General features: G+C 54.6%; 1 protein-coding gene across 1 annotated transcript in view; it reads left to right on the top strand.

The window, feature by feature from the left end:
* Window positions 1-14,483, top strand: part of Tmem132d (transmembrane protein 132D) — a 493,054-nt gene that overhangs the window by 113,010 nt on the left and 365,561 nt on the right. Inside the window, exon 2 of the mRNA XM_005336333.4 lies at window positions 9,830-10,715. Within this exon, the coding sequence (XP_005336390.2) occupies window positions 9,830-10,715 (886 nt within the window). The remainder of the gene's footprint in view (window positions 1-9,829; window positions 10,716-14,483) is intronic.

Raw genomic sequence — 14,483 nt, 5'->3', positions numbered from 1 at the left:
AGATGCTGGGATGTCAATCCTCTCACTGGTGAGCAGACTTTTAAATTGAAACATAAAGCATACATGTGTAAAATACAGCAGGCTACAGAGCAATCTCTCAGGAGGCGCAGAGTGACAGGTTCCATAACACACCAGAAGCAGAAGGTGCCTCCTGCTCCGGAGACTGCAGGCAGAGCCACTTTCCTCAACTGTGCGGAGGGACAGGGCCTTCCTGATGGGAGCCACGTGCTCCCCTCCCAGGGCCTCCATGTATGGTTGGTCAGGCTGTGAACTGTGTCAGTGCTCCTTGGCAGGGATTAATGGAGATGAAGGCTGTCCGTGTTCCACTTGGGTAGTGCTGGCTGCCATGGGACTGCACTGTCTGGGAAAGCAGGACACATTTCCAATGACTCAAACTATCTTGTGTGCCAGCTGCAGGTCTGACAGGATTGCACTCAAGTGTTGCCTGCTGCAGTCCCACCTGCAGATGCTGAATGCCCCCAAAAGCAAGTCCCAGGACCTTGCATGGCAGTGCCATTCTTTAGAGCTGCACCTGCATTACTTTTCTATTGCTTCTGTAACGAGTCACCACAAACATAGCAGCTCAGCACTACCTTATCAGCTCCCGGTTGTCCAGCTCTGGGCTGCCCCTCTGCCTCGGTTTCCCGCTTCTAAGGCCCCGGATGATCACACTGGGCCCACCCAGCTGCTCCAGGAGAAGCCCCCCACTCTGTGACTCTGGACCACATCTGTAAAGTCTACTTGCTATGCCACCCAGTGTGACCACGCAGTGTGTCCACAGGTTCCAGGAACCAGGGTGTGGTCATTTTGGGGGGTGGGCTTTGCCGACCTCACCACTCCTGGGGAGGTTGAGTGGCGTAATCGGGAGCACGTTGGTGTCTCAGTTTCTGGCTCAGGCCCTCGCACCTCAGCAGTGGTTTCCAGAGAGATGCGTGCTCCAGTTTAGCTGCCAGCTCAGCATTGCCGGTGCCATCCTGGGCTTCCCTGCTGGCTCACGTGGCATGTGGAGCCCTGTCTGCAGGCACAGTGGCCTCAGGGCCTCCTGGACTCTCTAGGCAACTGAGTCAGCACGCTTGCAAGGCTCTCTAGGGCTTTGGGTTCCCCTGCCACATGGAGATGGGCCACTTTGGACTGTCCGAGTCTCATCTTTTAAAAATCACATTCAAATCATACTCCTGACTGCAGGCCTACAGCCGCCAGGATAGCGAAGCTCTCCTGGAAACTGTGCTGGAAGCTGCCTCATCTGCTGGCCTGCTGGACTTCCTGGTCCGTAAGGAGGAAGCCATGGGACCCAGCACACGGAATACAAGACGAGCTGTGGTTCCATCTGGAAACTTGTAGGAACGTGGGCGTCCTAGAGCTGACCTCTCCTGCTCCTCCTGTGCCACGCTCAGGGCTTCCGGCCATCCCGGGGCTTCAGGCCCCTGTCCCTGTTTGATTCCCAGTGGGGCCATAGCTGCTCTTCCCTGTGCAGAGCTGGGTAACTCAGGGTGCAGATGTGGCCCATAGGAGAGAGCTAAACAAGGCTCAGAGTCCCCGGTCGGTCCCACAGACTGGATCCTAGACCATTAGGAAGGCCCTCTCCCTCTGCACGGCTGATTTTCTCAGAAAGGTAAAATCATAACCCACAAGCAGGTATAATATGGACAGTGTTGACAATTCGATTCACCCACTAGTTGGGAGGACCTCAGCCCGTGTTATGACCTCCTCAGAGGACCAGTCAAACAAGCACAGGTTCTGAGCAGCACAGGAGCATTGGTCATGTGTGTGAGCCTCGGGCCCTGGCCTCCAGGAGGGGAGGTCGTCCTCCACTGAGGCCAGCAATGGTGGGGGATTATTGCCAGTCTTCTACAGTGTGGTGGGATAGCTGCCCTGGCCCAGAGCAGGAAGAGCAGCAGGAGAGGGTGCCCGTTCTGCAGAGACTCAGGTGTGTCCGGCCCCTTCCAGCTGTGCCTATCCCCCAGCCTCCTCATGCTCCTTCCGTGTCCCATCCTCCTTCTGAATGGACCAGACCCGGCCAAGTGACGTGGCCCTCAGTACAGGAGAAGGAGAGAAGTCGCGCTTTTTGAGCTTTTGATCCTAGAATGAATTAGACATTAATATAAGCAATTTAAAAACTTATGGGACTTGACACTCTACTAATTTGGACATAAAGCACCTGATGACGTGTGTTTTGCGCACAGTGAGCACCTTGGTGTGGGGTGGCTCAGAGGCACTGGGAGAAGAGAAATCAGGAGGGACATCAGAGCTCTGGGCCCCAGAGCAGCCTCCCACCTGCTGTTCACTGCACTTGGTCCTGGCATCCTCTGGCCCGTTGGCAGCAATGGCTCCTCAAGTGACAGAAATTGTGACTATTCATGGTGGACAGCGTGGCGTTTGGATAAATAGGAACAAACCAAGTGACATGGCCTTCACCTCACCACTGCTGTGACATGAGTGCTGGGAACGCGGGGTCCTGCTGTCATCAGATGGCAGCACGTGGTTGGGAGTGCACCTGGTGTCTCAGCCTCCATGCTCCCCAACAGACTCCTGAGTCAAGCCCCACATGGCCCAGCCCAGCCCTCTGGGCTCTGCATGGATAGCCATGAGGACACTAAACAGGCACTTGGTGGTGGGAGGCAGCTTCAGGCCACCGCCGTGGCAGGTGCTGGGGTGCAGGAGCTGGCTCTGCAAAGGGCCTGGGGCAGGAGTGAGTAGGGCACCTCAGAGGAAGGTGTGAGGTGGAGGGAGGCAGGCAGGGAAGAAGGTGTCGGAGAGTGGGGCAGCTCCTTGGCAGGACGGGACCCCGGGAGGCCCCTGGATTTCTGGCCTTCCTCCCTGCAGCGCAGCTGCATTTCTGTCTGCAAAGGCTAATGGGAGGGAAGCTGGGTGCAGAACACCCTCTGGGCTGCTCTGCCAGCGGGTCAAATGAGGCTGCAGCTCGGCGTTTCAGGAATCCCTGGCCTCTCATGGACACCGTCTGGGGGCCTCTGCTCCAAAGGGTCAGATCAGCCTTTGCGTGCGAGTTCCACATTTTCAGTCATCACGTGTGATCTGAATCACCACGCACGTGTGTGTGTGTGTGTGTGTGTGTGCGCGCGCGCGCGTGTGTGTAACCTCCCCACTTTCTCCTGGTGCTGCCCTGAGTGTCCTTCGCTGCTCCTGTGCTCTCCCCTGAGAGTCCCTGCGCTTTCTCAGCGCAGCCCTGGATGAGCAGGAATGAGGCCAAGGAAGGGACGGACGGCAGCCATCCTCAACTCATCTCCCGGAAACTCCAGCCCAACCTGCTCCCCTCGAGCTCTGCGGTCACGTCCTGGGCCTCAGCTCTTGGCAGCTTTATTTACTGCAATTAAAATAAAATTTTGTCAGTTTTGAAAAGGAAAAAAATGCACAGATGTGTGTCAGAATGAAGTGTGTGTGAGTCGCTGCACATGGACAATCTGCTTCTTCCTGAGGCTGGTGTCTTGCTCTCGTGCTGGAGTGATTGTGTTCCCCTGGAGGGGCTGTTGTAGGGACAAACGAGGCAAGGCACCGAAGATGGCAGGAAGCAGGTTTATTTGGCTGCAGTCATGCTCAGAGGGCACAGCTTTTGCTGTAATCAATTAATCCCCTGAACCCCGAGTTCAGGGAGTTTCAGAGTTTTATACCCAGCATGGAAGGGGAGGGGCTCAGAAGTTCACAGTCTGCAGAAGTTCCCATAAAAGCAGCTTTTTCTTTAACTGTTCTGGGCAAGTTAACTCTTCAAGGACAACGTCTGAGAAGCGGGGAGCTTCTTCTCCCCTCTATTTCCTCCCCCTGCCAGCTGTTACCATGGAGCCCAATTGTAACTTATCTTAAAAATGTAGACATCTCTGTGAAGCCCAGCTCAAGGCCAGAGGCCTTGTTTGCACATTTCTTCAAAGTACTATACTTGATATTTTGTGAAAACTAGTAAGGGGGTGTCCAGCACCTGGAGTGCTGGTATCTTCTTGGTCAGTGGCCAAATAAAACAGGGCAACGGGAAAATAGGAAGTTTATCTACATTGAACTCTTTTGCAGACTCTTGCTGACAGTCCTAAAATCAGCCATGGTGGAGATTTCTGGAGAAGCCCAGTTAAGTCTTTTCTGTGGAGAAAGAGGGTCCACTACAGGGCTATCAGCAGTAGCAAACAGAAAAGCAGCATGTCCAGCACACGTGACTTTGAGATGGACGGCGGCTCTGTGTGCAATGTCTGAAGATACTTCCGCTATCCGGGCTGGCTGTTGTTCTCACAGTCACTTAGATGCCTGCTCTGTGTCTACGAGCATCTCTGCCTTGAAAGGACCTTTCAGATTCCCAGAGACCTCTGTGTGTGTTAGGACTGGGCTGTGCGTCCTCCTAGTGTCTGGCGGAGTGAGGTCAAGGAGGCTGATGAGGGCCTGTCAGCTACAGGACAGCCCGGCACAGCATCGCCTGCCATGCTGACGTCCAGAGGCCCTGGCCAGGAGGGTCTGAGTTTCCTTAGGTTTCCACGCTTCTGGAGTCGGCTGGGGTCATGGGAAGACTCAGAGTTCACATCTGGGGCAGCCCGGCTGCCCTCACGCCCTCCCCTGTCTCAGATCAAAGAATGACTTCACTGGCCACAGGGCTTTCCCTACCCTGCTGGGCTCCCCTGGGGGCTCCCCTGTGTGTGGCCACCTTGCCTGTGTTTATGTTTCTACTTGAACTTGAGACCTCAGCCTCCTGAGGCTGCAGATCCGGTTTCTGAGGGAGCCCTGTCTCCCCAGTGCCTGGCACAAGTGTCTGTCACAAAGGGCCCGAGTGAGCAGGACCGGAAGCCGCGCTGTTCTCAAGGTAAGGTCACGGCTTCCCCATGCGTGGCGAGCTCCCTGAGAAGACCCGCTGCCCTGTGTTAGCACCTTTGGAAGGTGCTGTGCATGCACATGGGCTCCCTGAGTCACTTGGGGTTGAGGACAAGTTCTCTTCTGGAATATTTTCTACAATAAACTCAGTGTTTTAGAAGCGAATGAAGAACGGAGTGTATAAAGTGAACGTGTTCCACTCTGCACTCACGTGTGCGTGTGCGTGTGCATGCATGCATTTGTATGCACACCCCTGGGGACCACACAACATCGTGGGTTGATATTCTTTGGGAGAAACGTGACTTAAAACACAAAAGACAACAAAAGGAATCTGATGCTTAAATGCCTTGTGAGGGTCTCCTGATGAGTGGTCAAGGAGCCCCGCCATCATGGTTGGTCCCTGGCCCTCTCTGTCTCAGGGTCCTCCCTGTGCTGAGCGCACCAGGGTGCTGGGGGATGGGCTCCCACATCACTGTAGCACAGGGGCAGTGTTCCAGCAAACGTGTCATTACTCTGGAAGGAATTTGGTGATGAGAAGAAAACAAACTTAGGAACAAAGTGTCATTTGCTGCACACCCGAGTAGAAAGGCAATCCAGCCACCGCATGGACGCAGAGTTCCCTGCAGATGGGAGAACCTCCTGGAGTGGGGGCCTGATGGGGAGTGGTCTAGAAGGGGAGGCCATATCCCTGCTGGAGACCTGAACCAGGGACAGCCTTGTGACCCCGAGGGACAAGGCAGCAGTGTAGGAAGGTAGGGGTCACACCTGGGGGTGGACAGAGGCTTACTGTGGCCTGAACACGAGGTCAGGAACAGTGGAGCAGCATCCTGAGGCTGGGAAGGGAGGTGACACAATCCTGGGCAGTGTGAGGCTGAGGGAGAAATCGTGAGCACTGCCCCTCCTGATCTTCCTCCTGGTGCCCTGTACTGTCACTGTGAGTCCTCGTCTCCTGTTCTCTGCTTCTTGCTCTTCCAGGTAGACTGGCTTCAGTGTAAGGGTCACCCGGGAGCTGGAAGTGTCCACTGCCCAGTGGGGTCTCCTGGTCTCCATGGGCTTTCCCTTGCTCTCAGATCTCTCTGGGTGGGGCCGCCCTGCACTTCACCATATGCCATCCCCATGTGGACTGGCATCCCCAAGAGACCCACTGCTGGGAACGGCTCCTGAGGGTTTGGTGACACTGATACCTGGGAACTGGATTCTATCATGGTTTTAGGTTAGGCCTGGACTCATTCTGAGAGCTCAGGGTGGCCCTGCCACCTGCTGTCCTGCACCCTGCTCTGTCAGGGGGGCACATCAGCAGGAGCCTGACCTGTGTGGCCATCTGTTCCGTGTGGCTGGCTCACCCTTGATCCTGCTGGTTGCAATTCAGAAGTTGTTGGCACCTGGTATGAGGAATCCTCTCATTCCCCAGTGTCCATGGGATTGGTCACAGCTTGTGGGGGCTCCAGTCCCTAATATAACATGATGCATCGGCGGCTCAGAACCACGTGCCACGTGCACCCTACTGGGCGCTTTACGTCTGCCCAGGTCCCTCGTCATGCCAGGCACGATGTCAGTGCTTCCAGAAGAGCCATGAGCCCAGATATGCAGGGCATAGTGGCAAGAGGAGCCGTCCCTGCCTGTTTTGATCTACACTGGTTGAGTCTGGAGCAGACCCCGTGGATGCGAGGGCTCCCTCCCTTCCCAGCGGGGGCCATCGTGTGGTCCAGTCAGCTCTGACCAAGACCAGGCAGCATGAGCAGGCTCACTGCTGCTCTCTCTCTCCATGATTCTAAGCCCAGGGTGGCCAGACTTGGAAAATCAAAATCCAAGGTGCTCAGTGACTTTGAATTCCAGCAAAACAACCAGAGTTTGGTACTGAGTTTATGTTTTATGCTAAGTGTGGCCTCTGGAATATTTCTGTTTACTGGGAATCCAACGGCAGCGGGTTCCCAGGGTTCCCCTGGAAGCCCTGGCCCGGCAGTCTTCTGCCTGAGTCCCAGGTGATGCCTAGGAATTCTGGAGCCAGGATGGGTGGGCTGCAGCTCAGATGCGGACTTTTAGCTGTTGTCATGTTCCTGTGGTCATTCCCGTTGGGTCTACACAGGGGGTAAGGTCCTATGTGCAGATGGCCAGCGACTCAGTTTCTCAGGGAAGAAGTGTGTGCTCAGACATGTCACATGGCTCCTATAAAACCTCTGTGAGACCTCCAAGCTGCTCAGAGACCTGAACGCGCCACTTTCCTTCAGCTCCGCGTTTATACCCACGGTTGCAGGATTGCACGTGATCGTGTTTCTTGATGGTTGCTAACTGAGATTAACTGTGCGTAGCTGCCTTTACCACTTGACACTCCACGCGTTTTTATGTGGCATGCAGATGGTGTTCTTGGGTTCTGGCCGCCGCCCCGTGGGAGTCTGCTGCCAGGGACAGTCCCCTCAGCCGTTCCCGCGTGGTGCAGAGTGACGGCTGTTATTTCTGTAGCTTGGTAAAAACCGAGGGAATGAACGAGGGGAGTGGCACGGGGCAGGCAGCATGTGGATGCTCTAAACATGGCGGTCAGATACCAGGCACAAAAAAGGACAGGCCGACTGTAGAACAAAGCTGCAGAGTTAGTGCCCCTCAAATGACATTCACAGTGACCTCTCACTCCTTCCCGCTTTCCTGAATCAAGTCAGAGGACCTGACACTGTTGGCCTGGGACTGTGTCATTAGTAGCAAATCAACTCTGTGTCCTCAGCGTTAGGGTTCGGACCCTCAGCAGGGAAGTTCACGGCCCTGGGGTTCGTGTCTATGTCCACCTGCCTATGATTTCGCCATTTGGCTTTGGCGGTTCCTACACTGAATGCCGAAGTTGGCAGGCAGCGGGTCCAGGTGGTCACGGTGGGAGGGTCAGGTGGGCTTTAACGTGGGGTGCTGTGTGATGGAGAGAGGCCCTTTAGCAATCTCGCCACACAGGGACTCCTTAGCTCCCTGGCGGTTGGATTACACGGAGCCCCTGGGGGATAAAAGGATCAGGGATTCTGATCACAGTAATGCAGCGGGGAGGACAGCAAATACCGTCCTAATGGAAAATGTAATCTGCACTTGGAAACTTAAAAAACATAATCTATTTGTGGACTCATTCATTCATTCGTTTGCTTATTAAACGTTTATGGAGTGCCTGATGTTTGCCGGGCCTTGTGTTGAGGACGCCCAGCGAGTACCATGGAGAGAAAGGCCCTGTGCCCGTGCCCCTCGCTGTGCGGGGGGCCCCATGTGTGTGGAGTCACCAGCAAGCATTAAGCTCTGACAGGGAAATACGGTTACAGTGGAAGGACCCAGGTGGGGACCAGGACCAGAGACACACAGTCTAGGAACGGGTTCCAGGCAGGGGGAAGTGGGCACAGGAGCATGGCCAGGCCAACGTGGGGCCCCGGAGAAGAGGCAGCCCAAAGCCTCCACCCAGCGCGTGGGTGGGACGTTCACCCTGTCCTCTCCTTTCACTAAAAGCCTGCGGGGAGAGTTCAGTGGGAGTCTCAGGAGTGACTTCCAGAAAGCTGAAGCGTGTCATCCTCCTGAGGCATGAAGCTTCTTACTGTAGCTGTGGTGTTCTGATTTCTGATAGAAATCCATCTTTACTAGGGTTCGGGGTGGTCCAGAATGCCTAGAGCTCAGCAGGGCACAAGCCTTGGTGGTGAAGTCGGGGCTCAGCCGCCCTGGGTTTGGTGGACGTTGGACTGAGATTCCCCTGACGAGCTGGCCACATGGCTTCCAGGCTAGCAGTTAGCTCGGAGGCCCCTGGGCACCCTGCAGTGTCCGAGGTGCCCTGTAGCTTCAGTGTGGGGTCAGGCCTCGTGCCGCTGTCAAACCCAGACAGGCCAAAGGGGTCTATGACTTGTCCACAGCTGTGTGCAAAGCTGGGCACAGGCCCCACTCCGAGTTCTCTGCTGTCCCCTGCTGCAGACTTGGGGTGTCTCCCTTGGCAGAGCGTGTCCCCAAGGACCTCTGAGACAGGCGACATGGAGACCTCGGGCTGGGGTAGCTGTGGTGCAGGTTGGCCAGGGGCAAGTTGGCACCTCCAGTGTGTGGCTGGCGGAGTTTCGCCTAGACATAAGCTTGGCAGAGCCAGTGATTTCCATTTCAAAAACTCGCTAAATCCGTTCTTTGTATATTATGTAATTTCTGTGTTTTTCTTACAGAATGTAAAGCAAACTATAAAAAATGGCATTTGGGATTTTTTTTTTTTCTCATGGGGAAGGGATATGCTCAGTGAGACAAAAAGAAAGAAGCGTTTTGTTCATTGATGGCAGGTGGTCTCCATGGGTTGTGGACCTCCTGGGAGGGAGACGCTGTCCCTTGGACGGCTCTGGTGTCCCGGTTGGCCCGAGGGCGTGGAGCGGGTGAGGTCAGGCATCTCATCTGCTTCTGAGCGCTCCTTCCAAAGCACCTCCCGCATTCTGCATTCCTCAGCTTCACCCAAGGACAGGACAGTGCCAGGGGGTAGTGATTGCCTCCATGCTAATTTATTTTCACCCTGGTCCTTCACCATTCCCCTTTACACGGTGTCCTTCATGCGGCCCGTGTAAATGGTGGACATGAAGTGTCATCCGTGGGTAATGGACGTGGCCTTCACCTGCCGTGGGAAACTTATTCCTACTTCCATCTCGGCCATCTGGTGGTGCCACGGGGAGGGCTCTCTGCTGGCGATGTCACTGCCTTCCCGACCCTTGCCTATCCACCCTTGTAACAAGAAGAGAGCAGGTTGCAGACCTGACCTCCTCGAGGCACCGTGACCCCCAGTTGAAATTTAAGAAGATCCTTTTGTTTGAACCTTGGTCAGCAGCAAGCTCAGCTCCCGCGGGTGGCAAATGGCTGTGGTTTTCCCGCTCACAGTAGAGACCTTCATTCCTTCTAACATGAATATGTAGGCGCCGCGCGTATTGAGTAGCAAGTGGATAAGAAACGCTGGGTGAATAAGTTGGCATAGACACAGGGCAGCCAGCTCTGGCGGGGGTGTGCAGGTCTGCAGGACGGGGGTGACTAACCCTAGGCTCCGGTTCCCTTCCAACAGTGACGGAAGGCCGAGGGATCCTGGAGAGCACCCAGAGGTTCTCGCTGCTGCCCACCTATCTGCCCGTGACCTACCACATCCACCACGCGGACGTCTCCTTCTTCCTGAAGGAGGCCAACCAGGACATCATGCGCAACTCCAGCCTGCAGTCCCGGGTGGAGTCCTTCCTCGTCTACAAGTCCAAGGGGCTGCCGGTGCTCAACGCCAGCTATGGGCCCTTCTCCATGGAGCAGGTGGTGCCCCAGGACCTGCTGCTGCCCTCCAACCCCTTCGGGTTCACCAGCAAGTTCTCCCTTAACTGGAAACTGAAGTCCTACATCCTGCGGGACAAGATCTACCTGAGCCGGCCCAAGGTGCAAATCCTCTTCTACATCGTGGGCAGAGACTGGGACGACCACCGGGCGGCGGAGAGGCTGCCCTGCCTGCGGGTCTTCGCTTTCAGGGAGACCCGGGAGGTGAGGGGCAGCTGCCAGCTGGGCGGGGACCTGGGGCTGTGTGTGGCAGAGCTGGAGCTCCCGGCCAGCTGGTTCAGCCCCCCGACAGTGGTGGGGAGGCGGAAGCCCGCAGAGCAGCCCGAGGGGAGTCCTGTGGAGCTCTACTACACTGTGCAGCCTGGGGGTGAGCGAGGGGACTGCACCCGAGAGGATTCCAGAAACAGCAATGGCGCTCGGACTGGCCACAATGACATGGACGAGTCTGCGCCCCCCTTGCACAGGATTGGGAGTGTCTTCCTCTACCAGACCCACAGCTCCCCGGCCCTGAGGGAGCTGCGTTTGGACAGCAATGTGGCCGTTCACTATGTCCCAACCACGGTTCGACAAGGAGCCGTACTGACTTTCCCCATCTCCATTTCCAGAAACTCCACCGAGGACCGCTTCACGCTGAGGTAAGCCGGGTAGCCGCGTCCTCCGCCCAGTGCGGAGGTGGACACTGCTTTGGGGAGTCTGAACAGTGTGTGTCTAAAGCGTAGCCCGTCTGCAGGTCTGTGCACACTGTGTCCTGCTGGTAAAGCAGAGGCTGGTTTGATCTTTCTGGGTTGGCAATCGGGCTGTGAAAATCCGGAGTACAGCTTTCCCCGGCCACCCCCAGGCAGCCAGGGGATGCTGGTGTGAGGCCCTGGCCTCCCCCTGAGGGTCCATCCACGAGCCAGCAGCCACCTCACCATTGGGTAGCTGAATGCCTCTGTTGAAATGAGGCCGCAGTGTAGTCGGAGAGGGTGGAGAAGACTGTGCTGCCAGCTCAGTCTATTCCCAAAGCCGAGTTCTAAGTATACCGTGGCTTCAACCTCAAGGCTGTCATTTCATCTTTCCCTGGAAATAGAGCTCAGTGTTCAAGAACTAAGAGGGCATGGCAAGGGGAGGAGGCACGGGGGGATTTTTGGCATATCTTATGTGCATTGATACCCAGGATGAGGCTCTGAGCCTGGGCACCGTGGGCTTTAGAAAGCACCCTCCAACTCTCTCTCTGGACTGCGCTGCTTGCCGTGGATGGATTCCATTTCCATTAAAGAGTGTGGTTTTAAGTGTGTCTATGCTTGGCCAGAACAGCTATTTAGAGTGAGCGTCGGCCGCCTAAAGCCTCCGAACATTGCTGCAAAGCGCAGTGACCTGACCTGCCGAGCAGCGCCATAAAGTGTGTGTTACGAACCCTGAAAATAGGAGCGCGGCTGCCTCCGAGACACATTTTATATGTGAGTTTTAAAAGTTCATCCAACATGGATCTATTTTCTCATCCCCCTCCATCTGGGCTGTGGAGTGGCTTCTTTCTTTATGTTCTGTTCAGTGGTGGGTGAGTTTAAGGAAACGAATCGCCACTTCTTCCTGCTCGTACCCTGCATGTTGAAGTGCAGTGGACTGTGAGCTAGTATCAGGAACTGCTTTTTGATTTTAACTGCAGGGACAGCCCCTGAAGAGCATTAGTATAATGACTGCATGTGGCTCAGCCTGGGAGGTAAGACCTCTGGCTCAGGCTGACCTGCATGTGGGGACTGGCCACAAGGACTTAGGGGGTGTGAGGACCTCTGGGGGGCTGAGGATTCTTTGGGGATTCCTCTGTCCCTCTTTGGAGATGGAGTTGCAGCTGGTCACAGGCCCTGCCCTGGGCTGTTGGCTAGGTGTTTTGCTTTCCCAAGTTCAAGTGTAGCTTGATGATCTTTGCAGAACTGCTGGTCTAGAGAGAAGTATAATAAAAAACCAAATGCTTTGTATAAAGGGAGCCCTGTCTTCCTCCATTCTGCTGCCCCTTCTGTCCTTCATGCTGGTTGTTGGGTCTAGGGGTGTCCTGCAGCCTGGAAGCTTTGGATTTCAGGAGCTGCAGTCCTCCTCCAGGCTCTGTAGGAAACAGTTGTAAGTATACCTCTGCATTCACAGAGAGCTCTGTGTCCCAGCTTACTTAAGCACAGTAAACACGTCCGCTGGAGCCCAGAGGCTGCTTTGCCTTGGCAATCTAACAAAACCAAGAGAAATTCACTTTGCAGGGCCACCATCTAGGGGACCTGCACCTTTGCAATTTCAGAAACAAAGACATTTGAAGCTTCAGGGGCCCCACGTAGAGGTCACAGTTGCACAGTTCTGACTGTGGAGCCAAAGTGTGGTGGTTCAGAGCCCAGGACTGTGGATGCATGGCAATGAGTCAGTTTCCAGATGACAGACAAGCACTTCCCGAGGTGTGTTTAACTTGATAAAAGGGTACCCTGTCTCCCACAGCACCTGCTGATATTAAGATGCTCTAATTGTGAATGAATCTTCTCTATGGAACAGCAAGAGGTGAATTTGGACTTGGCAATGCTATTAGCCTTTAGTTTGAATTCCAAAATTAGAAAAGGATACACCACCTATCTTTTTAGATGAAGTCAGTTTGGCACTCATTTAGCACAGCTTTCCAATGTTTAGATCTAGTCATATCCCCTCCCCTGGCCCTCGGCTACAAACCACCCTGCGGGATCCCACTGAGTTTTCCCAACTGTTTCTTTGTGGAATTTTGCAACCTGTGTACCCAGGTGTCTGTGTGGATGATGGAACTGACAAGGTTCAGAGCGAGCTTTGTTAGGTCAAGTATCAGTAGGAACATCCTTTGCCACTGGAGAATGGCTGAGTAGAGAGGGGACCAAGTCGACTGCCACCCTCTAGAGGGGACCCGTCCACATTTCTGAATGTAGGGCTGATGGTGTGCGTGCACTTTGGACTCTGTTGACGATGACTGGCCATCTCTGCACAGCTCCCTAGCTGTTTGTGTGGCTGTGGTCTCAGGGGGGATGCATGACTGGCATACAGAAGGCTGGCTTCTCTTCTAGGAACCACATTGTAAATAAAGGCAGTTTTTAAAAAGAATTGCTCTGTGTGTGTATGTGTGTGTGAGTGTGTGTGTGTGTGTGTGTGTGTGTGTGTGTGAGAGAGAGAGAGAGAGAGAGAGAGAGAGAGAGAGAGAGAGAGAGAGAGAGAGTGTTTAAGTGTGTGTGTGTACATGCGTGTCCCTTTGAGGATGAGAAGCCCTGGATGGGACTGCTTGTCATCTAATAAAGTCTGTTCTACCTTTCCACTCTTGTTCCTAAGCTGACATTCGCAGGGGAAAAGCAAAACGCTTTCATTCCTTCGACATCTAAGGATCCCTTTTAATTTTGGAAAATGTTTTCCTTCTGGTGAACAACTGAGGCGTCCCACTGCCCTCAGCCCTTCTCCCACCTTCTCACCGGCCAATCCCCCTCCATCCCCCCCCCCACAAGAGTGCATGGTTCAGAAGCACCCAGATCCCTGAGCACACCTCTTTGGTTCTGGGGGATGGTGAGGACGGGGCTCTTTCTCTCCCGTCTATACCAGCCACCCCTCTGTTCCTTTTCCAACAGGGAGTCACTTTCAAAGGAGCTCTGGTCCTCAGATCTGAATGAGAGGCTGGAGCCAAACAGTTGCTTGGCATCAGCTTGGTTAACTAGCAGCCCAAAATCTCGGGTGTGAGACCTGGAGCCTGGGACACCCAACTCGGATGAGAAGGGCCTCTCTCAAGCCAGGAGCATCCTTAAGCTCATTGACTGAAGAATGAATGGAACCCTCATCCTTATGGAATGCATTTGCTTTGCTGAGGTCCTCATAGTTGTAAATGCTACATGCCCTGGAAGCTGTCGAGTGCCTTGAACCCCACAACTATGCTCAGATTTGAGACAGCTCAGAATAAGACCTCACCAGCAGGGGGGTTTTCTCACAAAGCTGAGCTGTGTGGGATAGAGAGCAGGAAGGGCAGAAGGAGGGGGTTGGTGAGGGGGCAGTGAGCCTGGGGTGGAGGAGGCTCAGAGGCACTCTGGTGGACAGGTGGCTTTACAGGAGACTTTGATGGAACTCACATGGTGGTCTGAGGCTGATCCAGAGCCTGAATCATGTGAGTGATGTGTCCTTGTGTCTGCTGACTCCAAACAGGATCTTATCACCCCGCTCAGGTAAAATGAACCCTGGGGAACCCAGCCAGGGTTCTGATTTGAGGCTATAAATCCCACTCTGGCTAATTTAAGGGGAAAAAATGATTAAGGTGTTTATAGAATGAATACCACGTGTCTCTGGGATTAACTAAAGTGGGGTTGGTCCCACAGTGTGGGTGCTGGTTGCGGGTGGATGCGGGCCAGGTCCACAGCCTGTCACCCTGAGACATGGGCACTCTGAATCCCTGC

This window comes from Ictidomys tridecemlineatus, chromosome 2, assembly GCF_052094955.1.
Source record: "Ictidomys tridecemlineatus isolate mIctTri1 chromosome 2, mIctTri1.hap1, whole genome shotgun sequence".
In the NCBI taxonomy this organism is placed as follows: domain Eukaryota; kingdom Metazoa; phylum Chordata; class Mammalia; order Rodentia; family Sciuridae; genus Ictidomys; species Ictidomys tridecemlineatus.
The sequence above is the reverse complement of the archived record's forward strand: the minus strand, read 5'-3'. Positions and strand labels throughout refer to the sequence as shown.